This window comes from Bombus huntii, chromosome 11, assembly GCF_024542735.1.
Source record: "Bombus huntii isolate Logan2020A chromosome 11, iyBomHunt1.1, whole genome shotgun sequence".
NCBI lineage: Eukaryota > Metazoa > Arthropoda > Insecta > Hymenoptera > Apidae > Bombus > Bombus huntii.
In genome coordinates, this window is record NC_066248.1 from 2552581 (window position 1) to 2574130 (window position 21550).

Sequence of the window (21550 nt, forward strand, 5' to 3'; positions counted from 1 at the left end):
CCCGTTACGATCGCGACTGAATGTTAGTTCCTGTCTACGAGCATCAGTCTGGTCTGTTTAGCGCGCGTCGATGTCTACCGCTTGGGCCAGAGTTTCGTCGAACTAAATGGCACGGGAAGGGGTTAAGATCAGTGTAGACGAATCGACGTGGCATCAATGTGATTTTATAACGATGACCTTGTGCGGTTTAGCAGATTAATATACTGTTCTCTGAGTTAATATAACTGCATCCAGATCTGGAAAATTATACTGATTCGAAGTCAGGGGAAGGAAAGTTTTCATTCGAAGAAATGGGTCGAGAGATGCGAATGGCGTACGAACAAAAAACGGCTCTAGATGTATGTATAACGTATATTTACCTGGTGAAAAAGGATTATGGAACGGAGGACGTGAAATAACGGCTATGCTCGCTGGCGAGTTACTATCACAGATATTGTAAACGATGAATTGTATAGTTATTATGTGTGTAAAAGTATCGTGAAACAAATTCAAGCATGCCCGACGTTCGTAAGTATGTACGTACATACCTTGTTCGATTATGACGATCGATCGCTATTCTGCTCATATGATATTATATCGAACGAAGAAACGAAGAAGCTACCTCTTAATATTCGGAAGCTAACAAAAGCAAGACTATTAAAATCCCGCGCAGGTGTTCTCCGAAACTTACACTCGATAGCGTAGAATCGAGAATCAAGAAAATCATACTCGACCATTCGTGGATATTCGACGCTTCGCTCTAGAAACTGACACGATACAAATGATCGGAATGGGCAGAGTTATGCCACAGATTACCGTGACTAATACGCGTATCGAACGCCATCGTCGAACAATGGCTACGAACAAGGTGCCGGGATACCGCATGGTATTCGCCATTCCAACTTGATTCTAAGGTGTCGTAATAATATATTACAGAGATTTAATTGTAAGTTAAGCGGCGGTCATGCACTGGCCACGTGGCGGCCAACCGGCCGATTAGTCTCTTTTGTAAATGAGAATAAGTGAATGAAATAAATATATACATGTGACCGCGTAAGTGAAACAAAATTAAATGTGTTTCCTCTGCATGCAATATTTTCCTCGCCAGGATACCACAAATTTACAGAAAGATAATTTCGTATTATCTAATACGATCAAATAAATCTAATTATTTTCAGATATTTGAAATTACAATTTTCGGGCATTTAGGATTACGATTATAAAATATACTTAATATCTAAAGAAATGAGGATGTTACTTGTTGAACTTCACCGATTCGGTAATAAAATACATCTAACTTATCACAAACAAAGCAAAAAATCGGTATGCATAACGCGATACGTAAAACTTTAGCTTCGTCTAATCAGCAGCAGTGGTAATCTTTCGAATGTTGAGTTGTACTCCTCCTAAAGCTGTCGTGACGATTGTTTTGGGATCTAGGACCACTGAAGTTTTGGTTTTCTCACAAGGTGAAACTTCGTAGTCCTTCAAAATCTGTACGACTCCAAGTTTGGATTGCATGAGTCCCAATCGCATACCTGAAACGAAGAGTAAAAGAAAGAAATCATCAACAGAAAGTCTAAAGATACACATTGGTACTCGCATCTTTCTTATAATATGAATAACATGTTAAAGTAACATGAGTAGGATCTTAGTAAATTATCTATTTGGGAATGTGTGTTACAGTAGAACTCCATTTGTCTAATAATCATAAACTGTATGGATTTGTCTGATAATAGAACGTGGTAAACTGTACCAAATTCATATGTTTAATAGATAATGCCGTGCAATGCGTTGTTAAATATTTATTCACATTCTGGTAGTTTCTTCTCAACTAGTGGTGCAAAAAGGAGATAAACTTCTGTTCGATTGTATTCTTCCGTTTTCAAATTTTCTAGTCGTCCTCTATAACTGTAACATACTTCAGCATATAGCTGGTGATGTTTAATTTTACCGTATGCACGTTCTGCAGTCAAAAGAGATTTGAAAGCAGAGACGCGGGTTCCTTAATAAAAATATTCGTATGTAATAATAATATAAGAAGTAAGTAATATAAAATATAAAAGTGATTTCGCCATGTAACTACTGTGAGAAAGTGCCTGTTGAGATTAAGATTTCCACACATCGCATTTTGTAGATCTTATATAATGCGATTGCAAATCGTCCTACGTAAAAAAATAAGTACCTTATCGTTAATAATATAGGTACAGTTTAAAGAAAGGAATACTGATCTTCACATGTATGTACATATGTCCTTGAAGTATACATTTCTACACATATATGTATTTCATTTCGATTCTTTTAATACTACTTTCATACGATTGCCATCGATGGCTCTGGCGTTAAAGATATTGGAAAATATTGCGGAAAATTTTACTAACCAATGCAGCCGCGGGGTCCCCCACCAAAGGGCAAGTAGGCGAAACTTGGCCTGGTACTTTTGGCTTCCTCGGTAAATCGGAGTGGATCGTATTTTTCCGGATTCGGGAAGTACCGCGAATCGTAGTGTAAACCCATTATCGAAATGAATATTCCGGTGCCTTTCTCTATCACCAGATCGGAATTAGGCACTTTGTAATCGGCAACGGTAACTCGATCCAAGTGTGCTGCAGATGGATATTTACGAAGAGTTTCAGAAATTACCATATCGAGGTATGGTAACGTCGTAATCTGTGAAACGTTATATTTCTTAGTATGTTTACAATTATATTACAACCCTTTTTCACATACTATCCATGTGCCTCTCTCGTGTTTCTAATTTAATATTTTTGTAGTTGCCGTACCATATCGTATGTGATTTTGCCATCAGTTTTCGCCAGAGCATCGTGAATCTCTGCCCTAAGCGTCTTCTGTATATCTGGGTTCATTGCAAGTTCGCGCAGTGTGAAAGAAATGGCTGTAGAAGATGTTTCAGTACCAGCAATAAGAAACATGATCGCTTGTGCCACTAAATCGTCACCATCGAATTCTGAAACATGCAAATTAAACTTTATCGCAAAACTTCAGCAAAACGATCTAGTATATTTAGTACAATTGGAAAATAACTTGAAAGGAAATTATTTTTCGTCCGTTTCGTTGGGAGCTCACGAAACAAGGATGTGCATAAAATTATAATTCATAGATTTCTGACGATTCTTAAATAACTTTATCGATAGAAGATAATAAAACGTTGCAGCAAATACATACTGTAATCCTTCAAATTTTCGTCGTTCTTGTATGTTTTCCTGATCTCGATTAGCACATCGATGAGATCATTCTTCTTCTGACCGGAATCGACTCGTTGTTCAATCACATCCCAGAAAACAGATCGGAAGAAGTTAGTTACGGTTTTTCTGAGTAACTTCGGCTTAAGATACTTGACTAACTGAGGCGAGAAGGATATGATATGTGACTCAATGTTACGATAGAAATTAGAATGGAAGATCTTCCTGCCATATTCACGGAACGGTGTTTTTGGATTCTTTATCGCACCTACTTTTAAGCCAAACGCAATACTACCGAACATATCGGTGATGAAATTCCCGCAAATATCCTTGAACTCGATTACTTTTCCATCGCCTGAAACAGATATTAGATTTCCTATGTTGTGTCTTGCATTATTGCATTTTTAATCAAGAGACGATTGTTGCAAAATTTGAAGTCTCTCGCATCAAGAGGATTGACTTTTAATTCTGTTAAACATTTTTCTTAAGTTGTTTATTGTTTCATTGTTTTAAAAGTATATATTGAACTAACAACAGTTTTATTATGTTATTTATTTATGTTATTATGTAAATACACTGAAAAAGCGGTTTACCCTCCAAATGCAACGAATCGAGATACATTCCAAGATCGTCTGCGACCGCCAAAATTAAATCGAACATTATCTTCTGCTTTCCCGGGGTAAAAATCGGCGTCATTTTTGGCCTGAGAGATTTCCATCCTGGATTTCTCATCAGTATCATATTTGCGTATCCAATACGATCGTCTTTCTCATCTGCAATCGCGTACCTATCAGGGAAATAATCGAAGTCTTTCACTAGCACGTGCTTCGCGAGTTCTGGATCGCGAATTAACAGGTGAGGTTTGTCGAAGGCGTAGAATCCCAGCAAAGGCAAACCTTTGCCGTTATCGTATACGTCCTTGAGAAATTCCGAGGCTGATTTTCTTGACAGAAGGCAGTCCATGATGTTGCCTACGAAAGGCGTAGGTGCAAGCTGTTTGATTCCTCGTTTCGACCAGTAGTTGAATTTACGAGTCATGTAGAGATAAGCGGCAATCATCAGGGTCGAAAGGATGAGGATGCCATCCAGACTCCAGTATAGCGTTAATAAGGCCATTTTAAATGAGTCTGAGAAGAAAAAATGTTTTTGTTGGTCTCAGAAGATAACATTTATCAGCACCTCTTGGATTGCGAATTATCATGGATTTAGAGAAATGCAAAAGCTGGACAATATTTCGCGGAATGCCTCATTGTAATACAATCGTCCTCGGGACTCGTTACGCTTGCTTCTTATGTTGAGGGAAATGTATGAGTCTACCTTCCCTTTAGTCGGATATTCTTTTTCTCAAAGTCGACGCCACTCTGATACTGCGGTACGAGGGAGGGCAAATGCTGAGGGGATGTACACACTCCGATCATTCAGCGACTACTTAGAGGCTCGAACCTCGGTGACAAGGTTTATGGAACGTCGATTGGGGTATACATGTCAGCAATAAGTTAATGTTGTAAATAATTTGCCCGGAGCGTCTAAAAATTCGACGTCACGTTTTCGTCGCAAACCTTGTACTTCGGTCAGCCCCCTGTTTGCATCTTGGGTATTGATATTTTATTTAATGAATGTAAAATAAACCATTATTTGTGTTTAATGTCATTCATAAAAATACGAAATTGCACAAATATCTGGAGGTCTGTTAACATACAATAAATGAAATATGTTATTATTCTCTGGTTGAAAAAAATCACTAATGTCAGTTCTTTTAAAATTTTAAGAACTTGCTGACCTATGACAAAACTTATTTTGTCAATCATTAATCTAGTAGGAACACTTTCCTAATGTTTTTATAAAGAACATGAAATATTATAATAGAACCGACTTTCTGTTTGAACACAATTGTATATTATTTAATCAACGAGTAATTCGCTGGCACAGAGTATTGAATATTCTGGCCTCTCGCGTGGAATGATTCAAGATTAGAGTTTTCATCAAGTAGCGGAGAATATTAGAAAGGGAATACCATTTAAGAAAACTATATTCTATGAGATGGACATAGTTTGTTCAAATAGAAGAATAGATAAAACGTAAATGTAAATCATTTTCTCAAAAAGCATTTTAGTGAAAGTACAATGATTGTATCCGTGACTGATCTGTATAATGGTTCGGATTTGGTGGAATCTGCTTTCTTTTCCACGTGCATCCCCATTAATTAAAGACAAACAGTAAAATTTCGGTGTAATTAGGAAAATACTGCTCGATTAAAACTGAGTAAATAATTCAGAAAGGGAAGAAAAGGTAACATATTACACTTTACATAAGTTCGTGAAACAGAGTAGGGACACATTTGAATTTAATTTGCAAAATACAAGAGGAAAATTATCAGAAAATAATAGAAAAATAGAACAGATAATCTAATTCCGCGGTGTGTGTTGCAGTGAAAAATACCGTACGTACCGCTATGAAACGATTTCTTCACTAGTCACAGATGCCAAATAAAATAAGAAAATATTTCCGAAGCTTGTAATGTACATTACGAGAGTGAGCTTTGCATTGTCAGCTGTGATGGTATATACGCCTCATTTGTAATCTCCCCACTCTTGTAAAATTTACCGCTGAATCATTGCTAGCTGACAAAGTGCCATTTGCGAAAAATTCTCGCAGCAGATTTTAGCATCGAGCAAATGGTAAGAATTGGCATCTTAATTGGTAAGATAGTTTTTTCGAAGTAATCAGTTGTTTCTAATGTATAATAATCATCTCGGCGGTAATCTACTGCTTAATTTTCACACATTAAGAGACGTGTTATAAAATTTCTGCATTGGAAGCTCAATTGTCTCAATCGAATTGTATTTCCACACGTAAGGAGGTATAGATATTGGAAAGTTGCTTTCAATCACTTTCCTCTTTCCAGATCCGGAAAAATAAGCGGTACAAATTATACGGAATTGGATCATATAAATGACAATATTCTCTAATTTCGCACAAAGGTATTTTTTACCATTTTTCCAACATGACTTAGAGTATATTTGCTTAAAGTACATATTCTAGAACATACATCATATCATCTATTATAACGAATTATCTTTCGCATAATTGAAAAGGTGTTATCAATGAAGTTAGAGATTACAATGTATCAGCGTTATTCTCCTGCTTAATAGCAAAAAGTGCCGTAATATAGGCAGTAATATTTTAGAAGTAACATACGTGATAATTTCATATTCAACCATCATTCTTGTTGTGAGGTGTCAAGTGAAATTACTAAAATCATTAAAAATGTACAAGTTATTAACAGGTGAATAATCTCAATTGCTAATAAATATTATGTAAAATGTAATCTGGAATTTGTTAAATTTTTAACCCGTCTATGGAAAGATATCTTTGGCTTAAATGCTTACTCCTTATACCGCTATTGTTACATGCTGAATTATTATCGAGCATGAGAGATACATATGGTATATTAGAATATATGTATGATTTAGATAATAAACAGTCTTTTTTATAGTTGAATGTGATCTTTCATTTAGCAAGGAATAAACGCAAAAGTCATGCCAACATTTTAATATCCAAAACCGTATATATGTGATTACCTTCTGACAAAAGTGACGCAGCCATGTGACATATATCTTTGTATGTTTTATTTAATCTGATTGCAAATTGTTCTACGTAAAACATATGCACCCTATCGCAATACTGTCGTGTATAATCATAAGAAAAAGCTCGCTACAATCGAACTACAATGTAGATATATAGTGGAAGTGCTGACAGGCAAAGGATGTTTTGGTAGAAAAAGTTAGTCGTTAGTTGCAAGTTAGTTGGAGTTAGTCACGAGCCGTGAGTTGTGACTTGAGAGTTGGATTCCGATTAGTTGTGTTATATTACTACATTAAGCTCTACTTAAATAATCATCGTTTCCCTGTTTCAATCACTGTGAATAAATCCATTAAATAAATAAAGTCATTATATAAGATTTCGTATTATTTAATATTACATTCAATATAAATTAACAATACATAAGTTCAGTTATTTTTAGATACATAAAATTATAATTATTGGACATTTACGATTACAATTTTAAAATATATTTAATACCTAAAGATTCATTTCTTCCGAGAAAGAAATGACGATTATACTTCGCGAACTTCGTCGATTCGGAAGTAAAATATATCTAACTTATCACAAACAAAGTAGAAAATTGGAATGCATAACGCGATTCGCAAAACTTTAGCTTCGTCTAAACAGCGACAGTAATCTTTCGAATGTTGAGATGTACTCCTCCTAAAGCTGTCGTGATGATTCCTTTGGGATCTAGGACAATTGGAGTTTTGGTCTTTTCACAAGGTGAAATTTCGTAGTCCTTCAAAATCTGTACGACTCCAAGTTTGGATTGCATGAGTCCCAATCGCATACCTGAAACGAAAAGTGAAAGATTAAGATTAAAAGTGACAGCCAACAGAATGTTTAAAGATACACGTTGCTACTTGCATCTTTTTTGTCATACCAGTGACAAGAATACAAACTTAATCAATTATCTATTCGGGAATGTGTGCTACGGTAGAAATCTATTTGTTTAATAATCATAAACTGTGTCAATATGTCTGATGGCAAAATTATTTCGTCTAGCAGGCCATACAGTGGAATGCGTTATTAAATATTTATTTACATTCTGGTAGTCTATTCTCAACTAGGTGTTAGCAAAGGAGATAAACTTCTGTTTGATTGTATTCTTCCGTTTTCTAACATACTTCGGCATATAGCTGGTGATGTTTAATTTTACCGTATGCACGTTCTGCAGTCAAAAGAGATTTGAAAGCAAAGATATGCAGATTCCTTAACAAAAATGTTAGTATGTAATACTAATATAACAAGATGTGTGAAAGTCAAACCAAATTTTCTAACTGCTAATGCATCTAATTTGTCTACTTATTTTAGTTTTAATTTTATATTCGTTTGATTATGGCGAGGCAGGTCATGCACACAGTATGATATTTCGAGCCATGTAAAGAATCTTTAAAGATTGAGTGGGATAAAAGTAATTTCGCCATATAACTACTGTGAGAAAGTGCCTGTTGAGATTAAAATTTCCACACGTCGCATTTTGTAGATCGTAAGTAATGCGATTGCAAATCGTCCTACGTTAAAAAATAAATACCTTATCGTTAATAATGCAAGTACAGTTTAAAGAAACGAATACTGATTTTCACATGTATGTACCTATGTCCTTGAAGTATACATTTCTACACATATATGTATTTCATTTCGATTCTTTTAATACTACTTTCAAACGATTGCCATCGATAGCTCTGGCGTTAAAGATATTGGAAAATATTGCGGAAAATTTTACTAACCAATGCAGCCGCGGGGTCCCCCACCAAAGGGCAAGTAGGCGAAACTTGGCCTGGTACTTTTGACTTCCTCGGTAAATCGGAGTGGATCGTATTTTTCCGGATCCGGGAAGTACCGCGAATCGTAGTGCAAACCCATGATCGAAATGAATATTGGGGTGCCTTTCTCTATCACCAGATCGGAATTAGGCACTTTGTAATCGGCAAGGGTAAGTCGATCCATGTATGCTACAGCTGGATATTTACGAAGACTTTCAGAAATTACCATATCGAGGTATGGTAGTGTCGTAATCTGTAAAACGTTATATTTCTTAGAATGTTTACAACTATATAATAACCCCCTTCACATACTGTTCATTTGCGTTCCTAAATTAATGTTTTTGTAGTTGCCGTACCATATCGTATGTGATTTTGCCATCAGTTTTCTCTAGAGCATCCTGAATCTCTGCCCTAAGCGTCTTCTGCACATCTGGGTTCACTGCAAGTTCGTGCAGTGTGAAAGACATGGTAGTAGAAGATGTTTCAAAACCAGCAGCAAATAATATGGCCGCTTGTGCCAATAAATCGTCACCATCGAATTCTGAGACATGCAAATTAAACATCATCGCAAAAGTTTAGCAAAACGATCTAGTATATTTAGTACAATTGGAAAATAACTTGAAAGGAAATTATTTTTCGTCCGTTTCGTTGGGAGCTCACAAAATAAGAATGTGTATAAAATTATAATTCATAGATTTCTGGCGATTCTTAAATAACTTCATCGATAGAAGATAATAAAACATTGCAGCAAATACATACTGTAATCCTTCAAATTTTCGTCGTTCTTGTATGTTTTCCTGATCTCGATTAGCACATCGATGAGGTCATTCCTCTTTTGACCGGAAGCGACTCGTTGTTCAATCACATCCCAGAAAACAGATCGGAGGAAGTTAGTCGCTTTTTCTCCAAAGAACTTCGGTTTGAGATACTTGGCTAACTGAGGCGAGAAGGATATGATAAGTGACTCCATGTTACGATGGAAACTAGAATGGAAGATCTTCCTGCCATATTCACGGAACGGTGCTTTTGGATTCTCCAACGAACCTAGTTTTAAGCCAAACGCAGTGCCACCGATCATATCGGTGGTGAAATTCGCGCAAATATCCTTGAACTCGACTACCTTTCCATCGCCTGAATCAGATATTAGATTGCGATTGTTGCATTTTTATTCACGAAACAATAGTTGCAAAATTTGAAGTCTCTCGCATCAAGAGAATTGACTTTTAATTTTGTTAAACACTTCTATTAAGTGAGAATCATTGTTTCAAAAATATATATTGATCTAACAATAGTTTCTCATGGTTAATCTATTATTATGTAAATGCACTATAAAAGCGGTTTACCCTCCAAATGCAACGAATCCAGATGCTTTCCAAGATCGTCAGCTGCTACCAACATTATATCGAACATTTTCTTCAGCTTGCCCGGAGTAAAGGCTGGCGTCATCTTTGGCCTAAGAGATTTCCATCCCGGATTTTTCATCAGGACCACATTTGCGTATCCAAAACGATCATCTTTCTCATCTGCAGTCGCGTACTTATCAGGGAAATAGTCAAAGTCCTTCACTAGGACGTACTTCACGAGTTCTGGATCGCGAACTAAGAGGTAAGGTTTGTCGAAGACGTAGAATCCCAGCAAAGGCAAACCTTCGCCGCAATCGTATACGTCCTTGACAAATAGTGAGCCCGATTTTCTTGATAGGAGACAGTCCATAAAGTTGCCTACGAAAGGCGTAGGTGCGAGCTGTGTGATTCCTCGTTTCGGCCAGTGGTTGAATTTACGAGTCATGTAGAGATAAGCGGCAACCATCAGGGTCGAAAGGATGAGGATGCCATCCAGACTCCAGTATAGCGATAATAAGGCCATTTTAGATGAGCCTGACAAGAAAGAATGTTTTTGTTGGTCTCAGAAGATAATATTTATCAGCACCTCTTGGATTGCGAATTATCATGGATTTAGAGAAATGCGAAAGCTCGACAATATTTCGTGGAACGCTTCGTGGTAATACAATCACTCTGGATACTCGTCACGTTTGCTTCTTATGTTGAGGGAAATGTAGACGTCCACTCTCCCTTTGGTCGGATATTCTTTATCCGAAAGTCGACGCCACTCTGATACTGCGGAACGAGGGTAGGTGACTGGTAAGGGGGTGTACGCATCTCGACCACCCAGCGGATACCTAGAGGATCGTGTCTCGGTGACAAGGTTTACGATACATCGATTGGGGTATTCGTATCGGCAACTAGTTAATGTTGTAAGACATTGGCATCGTCTCATAATTTGCAACTTCGTTCATAAAAATACGAAACTCCACTAACATTTGCGCGTTTAGTAATATAATTAATGTATTATTTTATTGGTCTTTGATATTAAAAAAAATCACTAATATGTGTTCTCCTAAAGTCTTCCGTTTTCTTACTTAGGAACTTTAAGAATATTTTTAACCCGTGACAGAAGTACAATGATTGTATCCGTGACTGATCCGTATAATCGTTTGGATTTGGTGGACTCTGCTTCCTTTTCCACGTGCATGCCCATTAATTGAATACAAACAGTAAAATTTCGGTGTAATTCGGCAAATATTGCTCGATTAGAACTGAGTAAATGATTCAGAAAGGGACGAAAAGGTAACATATTATACTTTACATAAGTTCGTGAAACAGAGTAGGGACACATTTGAATCTAATTTGCAAAATACAAAAGGAAAATTATCAGAAAATAATAGAAAAATAGAACAGATAATCTAATTCCGCGGTGTGTGTTGCAGTGAAAAATACCGTACGTACCGCTATGAAACGATTTCTTGACTAGTCACAAGCACTATAAGGTAACAGATACCAAATAAAATAAAAAAATATTTCCGAAGCTTGTAATGTACATTACGAGAGTGAGCTTTGCATTGTCCGCTGTGATAGTGTATACGTCTCATTTGTAGTCTCCCCTCTCTTGTGAAATAGTACCACTGAATCATTGCTTGCTGACAAAGTGCCATTTGCGAAAAATTCTCGTAGAAAATTTTAGCATCGAGCAAATGGTAAAAATTGGTATCTTAACTGGTAAGACATTTTATTCGAAGTTATCAATTGTTTTTAATGTATAATTAACATCTCGGCCATAACTCACTATTTGATTTTCACACATTAAGAAACATATTATAAAATTTCTATCCACAGCACCAACATTTTGAATATTATACAATTATAGTAAAGAAGTATTTCGACCAATGGTTTCCATGGAATGAGACAATGAAAAAATTGCATAGAAAACTGAATTTTCACAATCAGCAACAAGGTATAGATATTGGAAAGTGTCTTTTTATCACATTCCCATTTCTAGACAATGCGGGACAAATAGCAGGACAAATTAGAAGGGTTTGGGTCATATAAATGTCAATAATCTATAATTTCGCGCAAAGATATTTTTTGCCATATTTCCAACATGACCTAGAGCATATCTGCTTAAATTACATATTCTAGAACATATATTATATCATCTATTACAACGAATTATCTTTTGCATAATTCAAAAGGTGTTATCAATGAAGATAGAGGCAGCGGTGTAACCTCGGCGTTATTCACCTGCATAATAATAAAAAATACAGTAATATAGGCAGGTAGTAATATTTTAGAAATAGAAATAACGTAACTAATAATTTCATATTCAACCGTAATTCAAATTCGTGAAATTACTAAAATTAATAAAAATGTACAAATTATTAACAGGTGAATAATCTCCATTGCTAATAAATACTATGGAGGTTCTTAATTACGAAGTTATCCAGGAGATTTAGAGTCGGATTTCACAGAAAAATTTCTACGACTTATTGCTCCATTCATCGCGCAATAAATATTTGTAGAATGTATTGATAAATAATGTTAGGAATGTAATCTAATTAAAAAAATTAAAGAAAACAATTTTTATTCTATATTTTCGACTTCTTTTTTCACGTAGAATCACCCCATTTCCGCTTGTACCACCAGTTACCAACCACCCTGTATAATGGAAGCGCTGACAGGCAAAGGATCTTTTGGAGAAAGTTAGTCGTTAGTTAGTTGCAAGTTAGTTGGAGTTAGTCACGAGCCGTGAGTTGTGACTTGAGAGTTGGATCTCGATTAGTTGTATTACATTACTACAATAAGATGTAATTAAATAATCGTCGTTTTCCTGTTTCAAATACTGCAAATAAATCCATTAAATAAATAAAGTCATTATATAAGATTTCGTATTATTTAATATTACATTCAATATAAATTAACAATACATAAGTTCAGTTATTTTTAGATACATAAAATTATAATTATTGGACATTTACGATTACAATTTTAAAATATATTTAATACCTAAAGATTCATTTCTTCCGAGAAAGAAATGACGATTATACTTCGTGAACTTCGTCGATTCGGAAGTAAAATATATCTAACTTATCACAAACAAAGTAGAACATTGGAATGCATAAGGCGATTCGCAAAACTTTGGCTTCGTCTAAACAGCGGCAGTAGTCTTTCGAATGTTGAGATGTACTCCTCCTAAAGCTGTCGAGATTACTGCATTGGGATCTGTAACTATTGGAATTTTGGTTTTTTCACAAGGTGAAATTTCGTAGTCCTTCAATATCTGTACGATTCCAAGTTTGGCTTGCATGAGTCCCAATCGCATACCTGAAACGAAAAGTGAAAGATTAAGATTAAAAGTAACAGCCAACAGAATGTTTAAAGATACACGTTGCTACTTGCATCTTTTTTATCATACCAGTGACAAGAATACGAACTTAATCAATTATCTATTCGGGAATGTGTGCTACATCGCATTTTGTAGATCTTAATTAATAAGATTGCAAATTGTCCTATGTTAAAAAATAAATGCCTTATCGTTAATAATGTAAGCACAGTTTAAAGAAACGAATACTGATCTTCACATGTATGTACCTATGCCCTTGAAGTCCACACACATATGTATTTCATTTCGATTCTTTTAACTCTACTTTCATACGATTGTCATCGATAGCTCTGGCGTTAAAGATATTGGAAAATATTGCGGAAGATTTTACTAACCAAGGCAGATGCGGGGACCCGCACCAAAGGGCAAGTAGGCGAAACTTGGCCTGGTACTTTTGACTTCCTCGGTAAATCGGAGTGGATCGTATTTTTCCGGATTCGGGAAATACCGCGAATCGTAGTGCAAACCCATTATCGAAATGAATATTGGGGTGCCTTTCTCTATCACCAGATCGGAATTAGGCACTTTGTAATCGGCAAGAGTAACCCGATTCAAGTTCGGTACAGATGGATATTTACGAAGAGTTTCAAAAAGTACCATATCCAGATATGGTAGCGTTGTAATCTGTAAAATATTATATTTCTTAGTATGTTTAGAACTATATTATAACCTCTTTCACATACTATTGCTTGAAACACTCTCGTGTTTCTACGTTAATATTTTTATAGTTGACGTACCATATCGTATGTGATTTCACCATCAGTTTTCTCTAAAGCATCCAGAATCTCTTTCCTAAGTGTCTGCTGTACATCTGAGTTCCTCGCAAGTTCGTACAGTGTGAAAGACATGGTAGCAGCAGACGTTTCAAAACCAGCAGCAAAAAATATGGCCGCTTGTGCCACTAAATCGTCACCCTCGAAGTCTGGAACATGCATATTAAACATCATCGGAAAAGTTCAGCAAATCGATCTATTATATTTAGTACAATTGGAAAATGACTTGAAAGTAAATTAGCAAATATAGATATTTGGGCATAATTTTCAATTTGTGACATGAATATAATTATATTGGAAGAAGTAGTCATGTTATTGATATACAGGGTGGTTGGTAACTGGTGGTACAAGCGGAAAGGGGGTGATTCTACGTGAAAAAAGAAGTCGAAAATATAAAATAAAAATTTTTCGTTCGAGGCTTTGTTTTCGAGAAGATCGACTTTGAATTTTCGCTCAGTACGCATGCACTTTATCACGTCTCGTTATAACGGCCCTCACTGTAGATTTTTAAAAAAATTAAAAAAAAAATTAAAGAAAAAATTTTTATTCTATATTTTCGACTTCTTTTTCCCCGTAGAATTACCCCCTTTCCGCTTATACCATCAGTTACCAACCACCCTGTATATGAAATTGTAATTCACAGAGTTCGTTATTCGAAATTTCTGATTTTCGACGATTGATACATAACTTCATTAATAGAAATTTGTAAAATATTGCAGCAAATACATACTGTAATTCTTCAACCTTTCGTCGCTCTTGTATGTCTCCCTGATCTCTGCCAGCACATCAATGAGATCATGTCTTTTTTGACCCGAAACGACTCGTTGTTCAATCACATCCCAGAAAACAGATTGAAAGAATTTAGTGGCTATTTTTCCAAAGAATTTCGGTTTGAGATACTTGGATAACTGAGGCATGAAGGTTATGGTAAGGAACTCCATGTTACGTTGGTAATTAGCATCAAAGATCCTTCTGCCACATTCACGGAACGGTGTTTTTGGATTCTCCAACGAATTTAGTTTTAAGCCAAACGCAATGCCACTGATCATGTCGGTGGCGAAGCTCGCGCAAATATCTTTGAACTCTATTGCTTTTCCATCGCCTGAAAGAGATATTAGATTTCCTATGATGTGTCTAGCATTGTTGCATTTTTAATCAAGAAACAATAGTTGCAAAATTTGAAGTCTCTCGCATCAAGAGAATTGACTTTTAATTTTGTTAAACATTTCTATTAAATAAGAATAATTATTTTAAAAATATACAGGGTGGTTGGTAACTGGTGGTAAAAGCGGAAAGGGGGTGATTCTGTCATGTGCACTTTATCATGTCTCGTTATAACGGATCTCACTGTAGATCGTTGTCTCGATGGAAAAATTTAAAAAAAAAAGAAAAATTAAAAAAAAAATTTTTATTCTATATTTTCGACTTCTTTTTTCGCGTAGAATCATCCCCTTTCCGCTTGTACCACCAGTTACCAACCACCCTGTATATTGAGCTAACAACAATTTCACATATTCCATCTATTATTAAGTAAATGCACTAAAAATGCGGCTTACCCTCCAAATGCAACGAATCGAGATGCTTTCCGAGGTCGTCAGCGATCGTCGCCATTAATATGAACATCTTCTTTAGCTTTCCCGGGGTAAAAATCGGCGTCATTTTTGGCCTGAGAGATTTCCATGCTGGATTTTTCATCAGTATCATATTTGCGTATCCAAGACGATCATTTTTCTCATCCGCAGTCGCGTACCTGTCAGCGAAATACTCAAAATCCTTCACTAGAATGTGCTTCGCGAGTTCTGGATCGCGAACTAACAGGCAAGGTTTGTGGAGGATGTAGAAACCTAACAAAGGCAAATCTTTGTCATAATTGTATGCATCACTGAGAAATTGTGCGCCCGATTTTTTTGACAGTATGCAGTCCATGAAGTTGCCTACGATGGGCGTAGGTTTAAGTTGTATGATTCCTCGTTTAGACCAGTAATTGTATTTCCGAATTACGAACAAATAAGCGGCAACCAACAGGGACGAAAAGATGAAGATGCCACACAGAGACCAGTATAGCGTTAATAACGCCATTATAAATAAGCCTGACAGGAAAACTGATCAGGAGTGGTTGGACTGATGATAAGACTTGATTAACGAATTAAAATATTCACTGTATTTCAACAACTTCGTATATATAGATAGTTACGCGCTGTACGTGTAGATATAAGTTAGACTTGCGACTGATTAATAAATAGAAAAGCAGTCAAGAGATGTTTCCTAATCTAAGGATGATGAATCAATGAATTTCGGCGATGATGTTGTAGCGGAGGAAAGCTATTGATGGGTGTGTCCGATGCGCGGAACCATCGGATTCGTTGATGGCAGTTTGACTGAAAAAGTGAGGGCAACAGTCATTGCTTCTAATTGGCGAAGGAAAAGTTTGGTGGGTAAGGAAAGCCTAGTCGCCCCGGAAAGAAGGCTAACAGGAGAGCCAAGTTTTTCCTAAGTTCCCGGAGTGGACAATAAATTTAAGGAACATTTCACCTAATAAGATACTTGCTTGGTCTAAAGAATCTTAACTATGAAAATGTCAAGATTTATAGTGGGTCCTAAAGATTATAAGGGTGTGTAGACATCTGATTTGTGTAGGGAGGCACCTAACGTTACATACAGAAAATACAAAAGCTAGATAATATTTCGCGGAATGTTTCATTGTAATAAATCGCTCTCGAAACTCGTTACGCTTGCTTCTTATGTTGAGGGAAATGTAAGCGTTTACCTTCTCTTTAGTCGGATATTCTTTTTCTCAAAGTCGACGCCACTCTGATACTACGGTACGAGGAAGGGAAAGTGCTAAGGGGGTGTACGCACACCGATCAGTTAGTGGTTACCTGTATCGGGCCTCGGTGATAAGGTTTACGATACGTCGAATGGGCCATTCGTATCGGTAACTAGTTAATATTGTTAGAAATTTGCCTCGTCTCATCCGATATTCCGATGTTTTTGCCGTAAATTTCGTACTTTGGACCGGCCTTCGTTCGCATTCTAGGGCTTGTGACCGCTGTATATGGTAAAAATCGCCATAGCAATTAAAAATTCATGAATGAAAATTAGATTCATCAGTATCCATGGTAAAACACTTGCTATAATATTCTGTCCTATGAGTGCAAAATAAACCTTCATTTATATGTAACTTCCTTCATAAAAATACGAAACTCCACAAAAATTTGCAAGTCTATTAACATGTAATTAATGTATTTATTACATCCGCTAAGTTTTTACGTAAATCAGAATCTATTGCTTGGTCGATGCGGCCATTATCTGTCCAAATATAATTAGTCGGATCGTAATAATCCTTAAGAGCTGTCACGAAACAAAGCATTCGTATTGTACCATTAGGACCCTTAATTGTTACAAGACATATTCAAGTCGAGACGTTTCTTATGATTATTGTTCCATCAGGTAGAAATGGGAAAGTCGCGTTTTCCCATTTTCAACGATCATTTCCACCCGCAAGCGACCGGTGGTGGAGCGACCAACACCCAGCAATAGTTTTCCTCTGCGACAGCATCATCACCGAACTTTACTTTTCTATCTTTTGATCATTCAACAGGAGTTCGACAAAGTGTGGCACGAAAGACTTTTATTCAAACTAAAGAAAATCCTACCACACATTCACTACTCCATCTTAATATTATATCTAACCAATAAGCCGTTCATGATTAAATACTTAGACGCTATAACCGCAACATTTCCAATAGAAGCTGGCATATCTGCCGATTTACCAAGTTTAACACCTTAACCTACAACTACGAGCATAGCCCGTAGTACGATGATCGGTCCAAACGTAAATATTACGGGCATAGCTCGTAGTACGATGATCGGATCAAACATAATATATAATATAATATATAATAACTTGTTTTCGTTTTCGGCGCAAAATTCTCGAACATAAATCGTAGATTAAGGGGTTAACAGAGATAACCATAGCGATATTTTCTAATGCTAATACAGCTTTACTAGCATCCTACTCAGACCCGACAATTGCCTCCTCTCCTCTCCAGCGAGGTCTCGACTCTATGGAAAAGTGGTACCAGAGATGGTGCTTCAAAAGAAATGAAAATAAATCCAGTTATATAACCTTCACGCTGCGAAAACCAACCTGTTCACAGGTGATCATAAGTAATTTAATTTCAATATTTTAATTTCGAACAAAGATTCCGTCAGATATCTGGACATGATTCTGAACAGAAGAACGACATGGAAACGACACATCGTTAATAAACCAAAACAACCTAAATCAAAATGTAAAAAATTCTAGTGGCTCATTGGCAAACGTTCCAACTTAAACGTGCAGAATAAATTAATGCTTTATAAGATCGTATTAAAACCTGTTTGGACCTAATTCCTACATAAAAATTCTTCAATGATTCCAATCGAAATCTCTGAGATCCTTAATAGATGCACCTTTGTATGATGCACAGTTAAAGAAGAAATATCCAAATGTAATAATATATATATAACATGAGAGTTAACAACCACCAAAACCTACTAGTTACTCAATTATTTGACACAACGGATCAGATTCGCAGGCTAACAGGACATTACCCTTTATATTTAAGCATTAGAGTCAACTAAAATCAAACATACGATAAACACTTATTAAACACGACATAGTACCACGCCAGAATAGTTTACTTCTAATTCACAATGAGAATTGATTGTAGTCAACTTCCAAACAAAAGAAAAACAAAAATATTTTGATCATTCAACATCTTTTAACCGGTTTTTCATGCGTAGACCAGTCAATATTTTGACTGGTTTATCGGGCATTAGTCATCTGTTTATCTTGTATCTAAGCACACCAAATGTAAATATTTATGTCTACAAAGTTTTTAGAATAAAGTGTATATTGTAACCTGTCACACCAATGTTATGATCAGTTCAACCACCTCTACTATCTTAAACAAAATAGAGATTCGATCATTTTATAATATCGATGAACTAATCCTAACGGGAATTTATTGGCACCCCATTAGCACGCTTCCTCGTGATCGCGTCTCCCCACGAACAGTCGAAAAGTATTATTTTATTGAGCTTTGATCTTTAAAAAATCATTAATGTGTGTTCTCCTAAAGTATTTCGTTCTTTTATTTAGGAACTTTAAGAAATTGTTGAACCATGACAAAATTTATTTTAGCAATTATTCATGCAATACACGTGGAACACATCATTTCTGATGTTTCATTAAAGAAGAGGAAATTGCTTGAATCTTCTTTCCAGAACTCAATTGTATATCATTTAATCGATTAATGGATTACTGGTGCAAAATGTTGAATATTGTAGCGTCTCACGTGCAATGGTTCGAGATTAGAGTTTTAATCAAGGAATGGAGATCATTAGGAAAGGATGACCATTCAAGAAAACTATATTCTATGAGATGGACATAGTTTGTTCAAATAGAAGAATAGATAAAACGTAATTGTAAATTATTTTCTCAAAAAGCATTTTAGTGAAAGTACAATGATTGTATCCGTGACTGATCCGTATAATCGTTCGGATGTGGTGGGCTCTGCTTCCTTTTCCACGTGCATGCCCATTAATTAAAGACAAACAGTAAACTTTGAGGGTAATTAGGAAAATACTGTTCGATTAAAACTGAGTAAATGATTCAGAAAAGGAAGAAATGGTACATAAGTTCGTGAAACAGAGTAGGGACACATTTGAATCTAATTTGCAAAGTAAAAGAGGAAAATTATCAGAAAATAATAGAAAAATAGAACAGATAATCTAATTCTGCGGCGTGTGTTGTAGTGAAAAATACCGTACGTACCGCTATGAAACGATTCCTTCACTAGTCACAGATGCCAAATAAAATAAGAAAATATTTCCGAAGCTTGTAATGTACATTACGGGAGTGAGCTTTGCATTGTCGGCTGTGATAGTATATACGTCTCATTTGTAGTCTCCCCTCTCTTGTGAAATTTACCGCTGAATCATTACTTGCTGACAAAGTGCCATTTGCGAAAAATTCTCATAGCAGATTTTAGCATCGAGAAAATGGCAAGAATTGGCATTTTACCTAGTAAGATAGTTTTTTCGAAGTAGTCAGTTGTTTCTAATGTATAATAATCATCTCGGCGGTAATCTACTGCTTAATTTTCACACATTAAGAGACGTGTTATAAAATTTCTGCATTGGAAGCTCAATTTTCTCAATCGAATTGTATTTTCACGCGTAAGGAGGTATAGATATTGGAAAGTTGCTTTCAATCACTTTCCTCTTTCCAGACCCGGAAAAATAAGCAGTACAAATTATACGGAATTGGGTCATATAAATGACAATATTCTCTAATTTCGCACAAAGGTATTTTTTACCATTTTTCCAACATGACCTAGAGTATATTTGCTTAAAGTACATATTCTAGAACATACATCATATCATCTATTATAACGAATAATCTTTCGCATAATTGAAAAGGTGTTATCAATGAAGTTGGAGGTTACAATGTATCAGCGTTATTTACCTGCTTAATAGCAAAAAGTGCAGTAATATAGGCAGTAATATTTTAGAAGTAACATACGTGATAATTTCATATTGAATCGTCATTCTTGTTGCGAAGTGTCAAGTGAAATTACTAAAATTAATAAAAATGTACAAATTATTGACAAGTGAATAATCTCAACTGGTAACAAATATTATGGAGGTTTTCAATTACAAAGTTATCCAGGAGATTTAGAGTCGGATTTCACAGAAAAATTTCTGCGACTTATTGCCCCGTTCATCGTGCAATAAATATTTGTAGAATGTATTGATAAATAATAACGTAATCTGCAATTTGTTAAATTTTTAACCCGTCTATGGAAAAATATTCTTGGCTCAAAGCCTGTTCCTTATCCATATGCTAGTATTCTTACATGCTAAATTATTATTGAGCAAATGCGATACACATGTATATTGGAATATATGTATAATCTAAAGTTTAAGGAGTCCTTTTTTTATGGTGGAATGTGATTTTTCATTTAACAAGGAATAAACAGGAAAATCATGTCAACATTCTGATATCCAAGACCATGTATAAATCATTTACAGATGGAATGAATGTTACTCATGTCTATATGATTGCCTTCTGACAAGAATGATGTAATCATGTGGCATATATCTTTGTATATGTTTATTAATCTGATTACAAATTGTTCTATATAAACCATATATATCATATTGTAGTATCGTGAAATAATCATAAAAAGAACTCGCTAGGAATGCGAACAACAATGTAAATAGGAAATGGAACAAACCAGGTGGGATGGGAAATTCTAATGGACTATGTAGCACATCGATATAACTGTCGTCTTTCATAAAACTAGGTGCTTCGAAAAGGATTACGTAAGCATATTCGGTCATGGGCGGCAGCGGAACACGTGCGAGTGTTGGGAGAACGAAAACTGTAACGAAAAGATGTTTTGCTGGAGAAAGTTAGTCGATAGTTAGTTGAGCTAGCTGGAGTTAGTCACGA

At 35.8% G+C, this 21550-nt stretch overlaps 1 protein-coding gene across 1 annotated transcript; it reads right to left on the reverse strand.

Moving 5' to 3' along the window:
* Nucleotides 1-309: 309 nt before the first annotated feature.
* On the reverse strand, nucleotides 310-19848 carry LOC126871302 (uncharacterized). The gene is made up of 11 exons (XM_050629939.1): nucleotides 15603-19848; nucleotides 14777-15148; nucleotides 14011-14195; nucleotides 13609-13897; nucleotides 13046-13215; nucleotides 12688-12733; nucleotides 9901-10434; nucleotides 9317-9688; nucleotides 8914-9098; nucleotides 8522-8810; nucleotides 310-1517 (listed from the first exon to the last, which is right to left on the reverse strand). The coding sequence occupies exons 1-11, from the start codon at nucleotides 16123-16125 to the stop codon at nucleotides 1339-1341; spliced, it is 3144 nt and encodes a 1047-aa protein (XP_050485896.1). The 5' UTR covers nucleotides 16126-19848; the 3' UTR covers nucleotides 310-1338.
* Nucleotides 19849-21550: the final 1702 nt, after the last annotated feature.

Bases quoted from the DNA above. Each gene is read 5' to 3' on its own strand.
- LOC126871302 (XM_050629939.1), bottom strand. From the start codon at position 16,125: ATGGCGTTATTAACGCTATACTGGTCTCTGTGTGGCATCTTCATCTTT. The intron at 15,149-15,602 runs GTAAGCCGCATT...TATCTCTTTCAG, and splicing joins CGATTCGTTGCATTTGGAGG to GCGATGGAAAAGCAATAGAG. The intron at 10,435-12,687 runs GTAATGTAATAC...CTTTCTTGTCAG, and splicing joins TTTAATTACATCTTATTGTA to GCTCATCTAAAATGGCCTTA.